The sequence below is a fragment of the Taudactylus pleione genome, unplaced genomic scaffold (assembly GCF_031769625.1).
Source record: "Taudactylus pleione unplaced genomic scaffold, aTauple2 ptg000258l, whole genome shotgun sequence".
NCBI classification, from domain to species: Eukaryota; Metazoa; Chordata; class Amphibia; order Anura; family Myobatrachidae; genus Taudactylus; species Taudactylus pleione.
The window spans coordinates 4,192,112-4,205,259 of record NW_028284660.1 but is presented as its reverse complement, the minus strand read 5'-3'; the positions used below and the strand labels follow the sequence as shown (position 1 = coordinate 4,205,259).

The 13,148-nt window shown below is 42.1% G+C and overlaps 1 protein-coding gene across 1 annotated transcript in view; it reads left to right on the top strand.

Moving 5' to 3' along the window:
* Positions 1-1,265: 1,265 nt before the first annotated feature.
* The window catches only part of LOC148514820 (killer cell lectin-like receptor subfamily B member 1B allele B), a 70,788-nt gene continuing 58,905 nt past the window's right edge, over positions 1,266-13,148 (top strand). The window contains exons 1-4 of the mRNA XM_088480952.1: positions 1,266-1,319; positions 4,286-4,374; positions 4,498-4,637; positions 9,592-9,598. Coding sequence (XP_088337078.1) covers positions 1,266-1,319; positions 4,286-4,374; positions 4,498-4,637; positions 9,592-9,598 — 290 coding nt within the window. The remainder of the gene's footprint in view (positions 1,320-4,285; positions 4,375-4,497; positions 4,638-9,591; positions 9,599-13,148) is intronic.

The window sequence follows — 13,148 nt, the reverse complement described above, 5'->3', positions numbered from 1 at the left end:
AATCCGCGTTGTGTGATACAGATGAGGGTGGTGTGAGCATGGGAACCAATCAGAACCCACAATCATAAAGACTTAGCTTCTGATTGGTCCATTGACTCACACCCCCTTTCACAGATATTATAAAATGACAAACTTTAAAAGTTTTACAACCTAGGTGGTAGAGCAGCTCAGAAGGAAACATCTCTCAGCATGAGGACACTGGAATATGGTCCCTTCTCATCTAGCTGTAACTAAAACCAGGAGATACCCTTATCCTTCTATACAATGCCTAACAGCAAAAAGCAGCTTTATATTTTGCTGTCTATGTCATGATTTTAGTCCTGGTTAGTGACGTTCACTCCTATTTCTATACATAAGATTAGCCTTGGCTTAATTTGTGCAGGAACGCACAAGAACAGACGAGGAGATTTTATCAAAGCTTGGAGATAAAGTACCAACCAATCAGCTCCTAACTGTCATTTTTCAAACACAGCCTGTAAAATGACAGAAGCTGATTGGTTGTTACTTTATCTCTCTCCACTTTATCTCTTTACAAGCTTTGATAATCTCCCCCACAGTCAGGGGCATAACTAGACCTAGGGGGCCCCCATAGCATAATTTTCACAGGCCCCCTAGGTCCCCAGCCTTTCCACACTACTCACCACCCCCTCCCCTCTCCTCGACAGCTCCATCTCTCCTCACTGACTGATGCTGGGATTGCAGATGTGCCTGCCCTGCACAGCACACTGCTGGAGGATGCAACTACAGCTGGTTTGGCACCTTAGGTGAAGGGGGAGGGCCGGGCCCCAAACCCAGTCTGGGCCCCAATGCAGCTGCACCCCCTGCACCGACAGTAGTTACGCCAGTGCCCACAGTTACAACACTGTTACTGGCACCGTAGCCACCTTAATGTTTATAAATAATTTTTCATTTCCTACAAGCATATGTTATCATTCAGTGGTGGAACTAGCAGCGGTGCAGCCGATGGCTTGCACCGGGGCCCGCTGTGGTGCAAGGGCCCTTAGCCACCTGCATCCAAAACCGCAGCTGCACCCGCCGCCAGTGTCCCCAGGGCACCACAGTATTTAAGTGTACTGTGGTGTGGTCTACACTACACAGTAACAAACAAACCGCCACCAGTGGCGGCTGTGTTTGGAATACAGTAACTGCCAATGAGAGTCAGACAGACTCTCATTGGCTGATTCATCCATGGAGGGAGCCGGCTTGAGCTCACTCATGAGCTCCGCCTTACAGCTCCCCCAGCTGCGAGTGATGGGAGAGACGTCATGACGGGCCGGGAGGAGTTGACAGTGGTGCTCGTGGAAGGAGCGGGGATTCAGGTAAGTTGTGTGGTTTTTTTGTGTGTGTGTAAGGGGCACTGGCACTGCATAAGGGGGTCACTGTATGGGGGGCTACAGGGGGCACTGTATAGAGGGGGTGGCCACTACTGGCGGCACTGTATAGGGGGAACTACTACTGGAGCCAAAGCATAGGGGGGACTACTACTGTGGGCAATGCATAGGGGGAACTACTACTGGGGGCACTGCGCAGGGGGGACTTCTACTAGGGGCACTGCATAGGGGGGACTACTACTGGGGGCACTTCATAGGGGGACTACTACTGGGGGCACTGCATAGGGGGACTACTACTGAGGCACTGCATAGGGGGGACTACTACTGGGGGCACTTGGTAGGGGGAACCACTTCTGGGGGCACTGTATAAGGGACACTGCATAGGGTACCACTACTGGGGGCACTGTATATGGGGCACTACTGGGGGCACTGCATAGGGGGGCCCAAGCATATTCTTGCACCTGGGCCCACCACTCTCTAATTCCGCCACTGTTATCATTGTTTAAGTTTCAGTTCTGTCTTATCCACAACTATTTAATCTCAGTGTACAACATAAACAAGCTCCTTGAATGTAAACCACAAATCACTGTTATTTTACACCTGGGGTTTGCTCAGAGCACTTTGAGATGTGTCCCTGCTCATCAATCTCAGTGCCACCTCAGCAAAGTAATAATGTTCCTCCTATATGTGCAGAATGATAAATAAATATAAAGGGTCACACTATGCAAAATTAAATGTTTCACACAACTGTCAGCCTTCTACCCCTTTAGTACCACCTATTTATTTATGTAACACTTGTTTTTAATGCAACTCATTTTAGCCTCATTATGGCTTAAATGAATTTCAAGAGGAGGCACCAGACTTCATTACATATTGCACTTTTGTGTTTGTAAAAGATTTAATGATATAAGTGCATCTGGCAATGCTCTTCTCTGCCAAAGTGCAATATGCAGATGGAAATAACCTCAACTGTTAAAAGGTTTAAAAATCCTATTTTTATATAGCATATCACTAATTTTGCTCAAAGTGGATTCTCACTTCTGCAGCACTCATTTACTAAGAACACCAAAGTCCTCTGCTCTGCCTGTGTAACCTGCAGCTTCTCTGTAAATGCGCCCATTTGGATTTACTAACAATATGCATGTCGGAGAAAATCTAGGTGCACTTATGCCCAGTCAGCAGGAGCACAGTGGGTAGAAGCTGCTTGTGAACTGGTGACAAGTTGACTTTGTAATTGACCAACACATCATTGTCAGAAAGACTGGGACTTAGTTACTCTTACCCTGTTCTTTATTAAGGTGGGTTATTCTGTCCTAGAGCGCTGTAAATCCATTCCCTGAGGTTAATGGGTGCTGCCATGTTGTCTGTGATCAGGTGAGCACTAACATCCAGTCTCTACCTGCTGCTGTGCTCACATGACTGCCTCCTCCTATCCCTGACAACAGCGCCCTATTTAAGTCTGCACCTGAGACCATCACACTGTCATCACAAAGTTATTCTTTACCTCCCTGTGATCTCATTCATCAGTGAGTAAGTACTACCTCCAATCCACTGCTGAATCTTGCCTGCTGACTATTGGACTCCTGCAAGCCGCTACCTCTGAGTCTGCTCCATCTACTCTGCAGCAATGTGCAGTGTCCAGCTTCCAGTCTTAACCTAACCAGCCTGTATACAAGCATTGGTCCCAATCCAGTTTGACCATGCGGTTCCACTACGGCTAGCTGCTGTTCTCATCAGGCCCACCCCGAGTCAACTCTCCAGTTCCACTCCGGCTACTCTGTCATTACATCCGGTCCCATTCTGGTAAAACTCTCCAGTTCCATTCCGGCTATTCTGCTGTTAGCACTGGTCCTATTCAGGGTTAAGGCTTCGGTTCCATTGCAGTTCCACATCTGAAACCTCTGGTTCTTATCCAGTTCAGCTACCACCCAAGGGTCGGATTCAATTAGCCGCGAAAAGCCGAGGTCGGCGAAAAGCGCAATTTTTTCACCTCATTCATGTGTATTGAGGTGGAGTTTTCGCCTGCTTACTCTATGTGTGCACCCACTTTTCACCCTATTCAAATGTAAAACAGGCTAAAAATAATTAGGGTACTTAAATTGAGTCAAAGAGTTATTATATGCATATTTGCATAAGTGTGTAAAAATGTTGGAAAACATTATTTTTTAGGAAAAATAATAGCTGCAGTTAAATTGGGGGTATATAAAAATGGGTGTAAGTATATTTTTGTTTCTATAAAGTGCAGAATTAAAACATGTTATAAATACACCTACTGCAGCCACCTGCAATCCAAAAAACACCTGTACCATCCACACAGCACCCCAAAATACCTGTCCCAGTACTTGAGACCCATTTTCCAAATTTTTTTTACTTTTTTGCCCCAAAAATTACATGTCTTTTTTGGGGTGATTTAAGATATTATTTTAATTTGTATTGCCTAATTAGTCATTAGGGGGGTGCCCAACAAGTTCTAAACCAAGTGCCAACATTTGTACCCCAAAATATGTATTTTGCACTTCTTTTCTCCTGCCTTTGTGTGGAGAAACTTTTTCACATTGGTGTGAAACGTCTAATTTCGCATAGTGTGACCTTTTATATTTATTCATCATTCTGCACATATAGGAGGAGCACTATTACTTTGCTGAGGCGGCACTGAGATTATTGCCTATGGAGTAATTGCCTAGGTAAAAAACAACCTGGAATGGAAAAGGGCTATACTTCGGAAACAGGCGAAAACTGGTCATCGGCGAAAACTTTTCGCAGATCGCAGCTTTTATCCTCTAATTGAATACGGCCCCAAGTCTGTGAGTTATTCTGTGATTCCAGCCTACTTGTATTCTGCATTCTTCTGGTAATTACAAAGACTTTCCTAGTGCTTCCAGTGCCAAGTCTTCTGTCACACTGACATTATCTAGTAGCAAGTCCCCTGAGTACATCTCTTTTGCTTATTGCAGGTTCTAGAGGACTTTATCTTCATTGTTCTTCAGTTTACTTTCTGCTCTGCATTATATTGCGTTTACTCAGCATTGCATCTCTATAGATGGTGAGTGTTGCTCTGTGAGTTGTATCCTAGAGTGTTGGGGTTCTTGCTGAGTTGCTGTTACAACGTTCTTTCTGGTTGTCGGGGACTGGGTAATGGACCTTTGCTCCTTCTGGATTATTTAAGCTCCAGTGACCCACCTCTGATAATTGGTCTGCAACATCTGCTAGCAGATTCCAGACAGGCCACCGATTACCTGAATTACTCACTGCTCTGCCTCCTGAGTTCTCAAACACTGGTTCTGGACCCTTATTCCTACATTCAGGGTAAGGGGTTGAGTTCCACTCAGTTGGTTCCAGACTGGGAGCCATGCAGGTGTCACTGACCTCTCTGAAGGCACCAGACATTCACCACATGGGTCTCACCCATGAGTAGACCTCTGATTCAACCACTGCAAATCTGCTACAGCCCATCAGCCCAGTCCACAGGTCCTGACTCAGATCTTAAAACCCTAAACATGACAATTGTGTAGTCAATTACAATGTTTGATTTTGCAAACTTCACTTGTACAAATATATTCATGTTAATGTTCACATTTTCGATTCTCACTTTTGTCACCATCATAGTTCAGTTTATCAGAATATTCTGAAACAAAAGGACAATATAATGCTGTGAGACAATGTATCCGGTTGTTACTGTCCTACTCAGGATGGATATTTCTGTCATGCTTCTTCAACTAATATACAAAATTTACTATGCCAAATAACTGTATAAGTTATAATAATATAAGGAATCAGCTATGTGCTGCATATAGTACACATGGTTTAAGGTCAAGTGGTTTCTGTTTTGTTGATGTATATACTGTATTCAGTTTCTATATATATTCTGTTGTTTTTACTTAAGCAAGCAATCAGTGACCCACAGCCATTTCACAGTTGTACCAAGAATCAATTGCACATCAGTGTTACCCGTGGACATATTTCCAATCCATGTAATAAAAAGTTTGACACACAAAAAAGTGATATATATATATATATATATATATATATATATATATACTGTATATAGATGACAGGATGGTAAGTTTGTTCCACAGTTTTGTGACCGGATGAAATGTTCATCTTGACTGGTGAAACCAAACAGGAAGATAGACCAGACTGTGCAGTCAAACTGTATGTACATGACCTCATGTACACAACACTGTACATTCTAAGTAATTAGCTACAGGACACAGGAATTACTCTACTCTGCTACATACATGGACACTCAGGGTAAGTGGTATTTTTATTCTATTGTTTAAATTAAATATAAAAGTGATGTATTGGTCACCTCATATATAAAAAATTAGGAATTTTGGGTGCACAGAAAGTACAAAAATGTTACCAGTTTACATATACAGTAGTTGCTAGTATGTCATGTTTTCTGAGCTGCAAAGTGTCTGTCAGTTGTCTGAGAAGTGCGTAGTTGAACACAAGGACATTGTAGGCAATAGATCATCCCAAATATAAAACATTATCTGATTATAAGGAGAGTGGATGCAAAAACTAAACTTTATATAACTAACTGTGGTGAACAAAGAATTACACATCTACATGTGATCAATTTGTTCTAACTATCTCCCAAAAAGTAAATAGAACGAATGAAAGTCCGCACAGACCTTAAATAACCATCATCCTTCCCCAGTTATCCAAAATTATATCTAATTGTACTGTATAGGGGAGGTGCACCCAGGAATATACATAGATGTTAATTAACAAGAAAGAAACAAGTATTCCCAATAAGAGGCACTCATGGATTGATATTTAAATAGCTTTAAATAAAAAAAGTGACCCCCCCCACTAATTTTAAAACATAACTTTTATTACATCTTTAGAATCAAAACAGCAAAATATTATTTATAGATTTTTAATTTTATTTAAAATTGTTTAGAATGTGGTTTAAAAACAGTGTTTTCACACATATATAATTAATATTTAATTCCAAAGTATATCACATCTATTAATTGCTTTATTAGAATTGTGTAAAGTAGAGTCAGAATATTCGAATTGTTATTCCTTATTTATAACAAACATTTTCTGAATTGTCTATATGCCTCATTCATTGGTGTTGAATAAATATAGCCTATGTTTTTCTTTATTAAATGATATCTAGTATGACCTCAGATGCAGTTGTTTAGTTCTATTTTGTGAACAATTAATATTCATCACAGTCAGAATTATTATTCCATGATCTATGGACTGCTGGTCACACACATATACATATATATGTATATATATATACATATATATATATATATATAGATATACATTAATATATATATATATATATATATATATATATATATATATATACTGTTTGGTGTTCCTGATTGCCAATTATAAATACACACTGAATAATTAACACCAAGAAATAGCAAATATTAAATATTCCTTAGTGGATTGAATCCACTATATCCTTTCTTGATGTAGATTGATCAATCCTTTATCTAACAAGAGACTCGGTTTGATTATCTTTTTATTTAATAGTAAGTCTTGTATTCAGCTGCAGATTGATAGAATTGTATCTACTGTAAATGTGCTCTCACATCTGTTACAATTAATTATGTGTAACACATTTATAGGCTAAATCCATACCACTGCTAAACTGCAGTTAATATACTAGAGCTGTATATATGGAGAGATTAGAATGATATAAGGTGTGATCATGCTACATCTACCACTCATAGTGATACCCTTGTTAGGAGTTGTTCCTGTTACCTGAGTCTGTAGTTGTATTGTAGTTTCACAAGTGCCAAATGGCAGGCATGATGGCACCTGTAGTTCACTGTAAAATGCAATAGTTTAGAATATTTCCCACATTATTACCCCCGTACCCACAGCCCAGGGGTTTGGGAAACAACCCTGGGCTTCAGCCTAAGCCTGGGGTTTTGGGAGGGGAGACCCCTTTTTGGGGCAGTCCCCACCTCCCTTGAGATCCTGGGCTTGGGCTGACTGGCTTTGGGTGCTTTGGCCGTGGAGAACCGGTGATAGGGTCTCCTGGCTGTGACATTACACCCCAGTCGGTTTGGGTCCGGTGCTGGTTTTAGGTATAGTGGAACCCCTAAGCAAAATATATACTTTATATTTGCAGATGTATAGTCAGCAAGTATTGGGTTAAAATACCAGTTTGCATATATGATATATTTGAGAACCTAAGTGTCACTAGGACTTGATCCTTATTTAATAAATGTTTTACTTGTTTGTCAATATATGTATCTATAGAGCACTTATAAGTTTATGATAGGATTTACTAAAAGTTATGTTTTAAACTATTCATGTGAGTGCCCATATTTCATTGTTAGTAATATAACAGCATATACTTCTGATTTTACCGGCTACAGATCCATCGTCTCACCTATCATTGTGTGAACACACCTGTGCACAGACCACTCCCTATATACTGTATAAGTGGTTCTCAAACTCTGTCCTCAGGACCCCACACAGTTCACATTTTCTAGGTCACCCAGTAGGTGCACAGGTGTATTCATTACTCACTGACACATTTTAAAAGATCCACAGGTGGAGCTAATTGTTTCACTTGTGATTCTGTGAGAAGACCTGGAAAACATGCACTGTTTGGGGTCCTGAGGTCTGAGTTTGAGAACCTGTGCTATATATCATATAATGCTCATGGTGCCAATGACAGGGTTACGGGTTAGCTCAGGTGTTCACAAACTTGGTCCTAAAGGCATCCTAACAGTCAAGGATTTAAGGACTATGCACAGTTTCCTTTCATTCCTGAAAATTGAGGGAAGAGTAAGAAAAGAATGTCCTCTTTGTTGGCGCACTATAAGGTCATGAATAAAATGTAACTTTTATTGTTGCTATTAAAATAATGAAACTTCCATAAAGTGAAATGTAGTGAGAATAATTAAAGATGTGGTTAAAAATAAATTAAATAAAAAAGGTTGGTGTCTTGTGTCTCTATTTAGATTATTACAAAAAGTATATTATTTGGTCATTGATTACCCACTAGGTGTGAATAAATTTTCATGAAACCTGTGGAATTCCAGTAGGTTTTAATAGGATTAAAGTTTGCACTGCTGGTCTGATAAATAATGAATAATTTAGGGCTCTATTTACTACAATCCACATATTGAATGCAGATTGTAGTGTTATATAACCAACTGAATTCGCATTGCGAATTCAGGCAATATCACAGGGATTTACTACAAATCCCTTGCAGGGAAAGAGCTTGCGATAATGCTCTGTCCCTGCGAATCCCCTTTGAACACTAGTCATGGTATTTTTGTAAAAAATACCGTGAAAAAGTGCCCGAGCATGCGCCGACTGACCGTCACTGCTACCCCCCGGTGCTAAGCCCCACCCCCCACGATTGCGGACCCTCCGCAACCCCCCCTCTCCCTTATTTACAATTACCTGCATGCTCCGGGCCTCCGGTGATGTTCTCCATGCCTCCGATCAGGTGATCTCCTATACTGCACTGGGACCAGATCACCTGATGACCGGGCCGCAGTGCACTATGGGAGACCAGCTGACCGGAGTGGAGACATCACCAGAGGCCCGATCACCGGTCCCTGGAGTCAGGTAAGTAAAAAAAAATTTTGACAATTTATTTTTCTTTTTTTTGCAGTGATCTGCTTGCGGTCTGTTTAGACCACACAGCTGATTACTGGGACCGACTCCCGGCTCTGCTCTCCCTGTTAGGTGGCGTTATTATCACAGGGCTTTCCCCGATATTTTTTTACAATTTATTATTAGTAACTCTGGTCGGATCACAATTCCCATTACAATTAAGGGAAATGCGATCTGATTACTAAAAATAAGTGATACTTAGGGGTTGGAGTATTATTTTACGAATTCTACTCCAACTGCCCTGTAATAACTATAGGTGATACTAAAATAATGTGAAAAGGGTGCGAAAACATCCTTTATCATTTTATTTTAGTAAAAATAATGTTAATAAATAGAGCCCATTGGCAGAAATCCTATTGCTACACTAGTATCAAATAGGTAACATTTTCTCTATAATTAAACAGTGTAGCAAATTGAATCACAGCAGCCAGTCAGTTACTGTAAATCATGTGTACACCACTAGATGGCATTGAAGTTATAGTAATCACTGTAGTTCAATTATATTCATATGGATGCTTGCAATATTGTAGCAGATTTTATTATATTCAATGGATTATGCTATAAAGGCTGGTTAACTTCAACTCAAACAGAGTGTTTTAAGATATGTAAACTATAAATAAATGTACATATACTTCCTATTGTACAGTACCCAGGTAAGTTTGTGCTCCACACAGCACTGCTCATAGAAGTTAATCAACAGGTAATTGATAAGTAGCAATCACCTGTTGTCTGTGTAAATTAATTATTATGATCATAGATCATTTAAAAATTCAATATAATCAGCAGTGATATGGCTTACAGATCAGGGCCGGATTTAGATCTCATGGGGCCCTAGGCAAGATACCAGTCTTGGGACCCCGCTCCCTCAAACAATCCATAGCACTATATTTTAATTTTTTGATTCATGCCCCTGTACAGCACCTGGAGAAAAGGTCTGCTGCGACCTTGAAACATCGGCTATGTATATATGGGTTGGGTACGGGATGCCGGCGCTCAGAATCCCGATCCCGGCGTCCAACAAGGTTTGGATACCGATCCCTCCCTGCAGCCTAAACCTATCCCTCCCCTTCACAGCCTTACCCTAATCTTCCACCCCTAGCAGCCTCGCCCTAACCCCTCTCAGCACAGAACCCCCCTCCCCTCACATCACTGACCCTTCTCCCCTCTCAGCACAAACCCCTCTTTCCCTACGTCACTGACCCCTCTAAGTACATATACCCTATTTCCTCACATCACTAACCTCTCTCCCCTAAACACAGACCGCTCCCAGCCCTCACAGCGCAGACCCCCTCTTTACTCACATTACTGACCCTCCTCCCCTCACATCACTGATCCCCTCCCCCTCTCAGCACAGCCCCCTCACAGCCCAGACCACTCTCCCCTCCCCTTCACTCACCTCTCACAGCACATTTCTCCCTTTCCCGCTAGCTCTAGCAAGCTTACCTGTTGGCTGGGGTCCAGGAACATTATTTGCGCTGCAGACCTGTCCTGCATGGATCCTCACACTCCAACTCCCAGTAAGAATAATTGCGACGTGACTTGATGACGTCACGTTGCCCTCACAGAGCAGTGCTCCAGAATAATGATGGGGATGTTGACAGCAGGCCGCATACCCTGCGGGCCGGCCCTGTCCTAAAACTCCACCTCCTTCTCCTCCCACCTGGTAGGGGCAGGCTCTCGACGTGCTGTTGTGTGTCCTATCGCCGGCCGGTGCCAGCAGCAGCTGAAAATGCAGGTCCTCTCCAGGGCTGTATTCCGGGGGGCCCGGTGGAAAGGCCCCTTAGGACCCGCTGGGCCCTTGGTATCCACCTAGGTTCCCTAGCAGTAAATCCGGCCCTGTTACAGATATATATCTTATGCGCACAGGAGTAAAGTCCTTCAATCGCGTGGTAAGCTGAATGAATGAGCTGTGCAACTGAAAATTATAGGTTTCAGCTTCACCACGCGTTTGAAGGACTTTACTCCTGTGCGCATAAGATATATATCTGTAAGCCATATCACTGCTGATTATATTGAATTTTTAAATGATCTATGATCATAATAATTAATTTACACAGACAACAGGTGATTGCTACTTATCAATTATCTGTTGATTAACTTCTATGAGAAGTGCTGTGTGGAGCACAAACTTACCTGGGTACTGTACAGTAGGAAGTATATGTACATGTATTTATAGTTTACATATCTTAAAACACTCTGTTTGAGTTGAAGTTAACCAGCCTTTATAGCATAATCCATTGAATATAATAAAATCTGCTACAATATTTCAAGCATCCCTATGAATATAATTGAACTACAGTGATTACTATAACTTCAATGCCATCTAGTGGTGTACACATGATTTACAGTAACTGACTGGCTGCTGTGATTCAATTTACTACACTGTTTAATTATAGAGGAATTGTTACCTACTTGATACTAGTGTAGCAATAAAATTTCTGACTAAATGATTCATTATTTATCAGACCAGCAGTGCAAACATTAATCCTTTTAAAACCTACTGGATTTCCACAGGTTTCATGAAAATGTATTCACACCTAGTGGGTAATCAATGACCAAATAATATACTTATTGTAATAATCTAAATACAGACACAAGACACCAACCTTTTTTATTTAATTTATTTTTAAACCACATCTTTAATTATTCTCACTATATTTCACTTTATGGAAGTTTCATTATTTTAATAGCAACAATAAAAGTTACATTTTATTCATGACCTTATAGTGCACCAACAAAGAGGACATTCTTTTCTTTCTCTTTCTTTACAGTGATCCAACATTGTACTCGGCTGCACCCCCTACTAGTTTACCATTCAATTTATTGGTGAATTCTCTAATTTGGGGTTCCTATGTGAGTTATATTTAAGCATACCTACTGGTGCAGAAGTTTTCCCAGATTTCCCTTTCCCCTATTTTCTCTGAAAACTGAGCGAGAGGGTAAAAACTAGACATGTGCGCCGACCCTCGTGTTTTGGTTTTGGATCTGGATTGGTTTTGCCAAATCTTCACCTCCGTGTTTTGTTTTCGTTTTATGGTTTTGGATCTGGATTTTTTTCTTAAAAAACCATAAAAACAGCTAAAATCACATAATATTGGCCTTTTTTTGTTCCTACAGTATAATTAACCTCAATAACATTTATTTCCAGTAATTTCCAATCAATTTTGACCACCTCACAATATTATTTGCTTCATCTAGTTAAGACCAAAAGGTTGCATCCAGCTAGCTGGCTGACTAAGCTTATTGACACAGTGGGCGGCACTAACATGTGGCAGTTCAGCTTCTAATTACCAACACTGATACAGTGTGTTATACAGTGTGGGTTGGATACACCAGTAGTGCAGTTACTGTGACAGCAGTGTCGGCAGAGCGGGGTTGCCGACGGTGACCTCAGTACATCTAATGGCAGTGTTGCTGCGGTGCTGGTAGTGTCCTCAATGAAGGGTACCGGTGATGTCAGCAGTGCGGGGGTGCCAGCAATATCTTTAGTACAGTTTTGATGGCTGTGTCGGCAGTGCGGGGGTGTCAGCTGTGTCTTTAGTGCAGGTTTGCTGGCTGTGTCAGCAGTGCGGGGGTGTCAGCGGTGTCCTCAGTGCATGTTTGCTGACTGTGTCAGCAGTGCAGGGGTGTTCTCAATGCAGGGTGCCAGTGGTGTCAGCAGAGCGGGGGTGCCAGCAATTTCCTCAGTGCATGTGTGCTGACACAGTGAAGGGGTGCTGGTGGTGTCCTCAGTGTGAGAGTGTCGGCAGTGTCGGCAGTGTGGGGGTCGCTGCCCCCTCACTGCCGTGGGGCAGCAGTACGTGGGGCAGCAGTGCAGGAGTGTCAGCAGCTGTGGTGTCGGCAGTGGGGGATGCTGCCAGTGGGGGTGCTGGCGTTGTCGGCAGCGGTGGGTACCGGCGGTGTCAGGCAGCGGGCACCATCTTCTTTTTCTTTCTTCTAGTGCATTTTCAATGGGCTTAACACTGATTGGCTCAGATCCATGAAAGACAGCGCTCTCAGCCAATCAGTGTTAAGCCCGCTCAAAGTAAAACCTCGCGACCCGACAGTGGGGTCACGAGGTTTTGCCTCGGGTGAGGGAATCGGGGCAGGCAAGGAGATCCAAGCTGCGCTTAGATTGCCCCGGATCCCCAAAATTCTGAACCTGCTCATCTCTAGTAAAAATATGTGCCAGAATTAGGTGACGTGTGGCATTCCAGCTGCTGT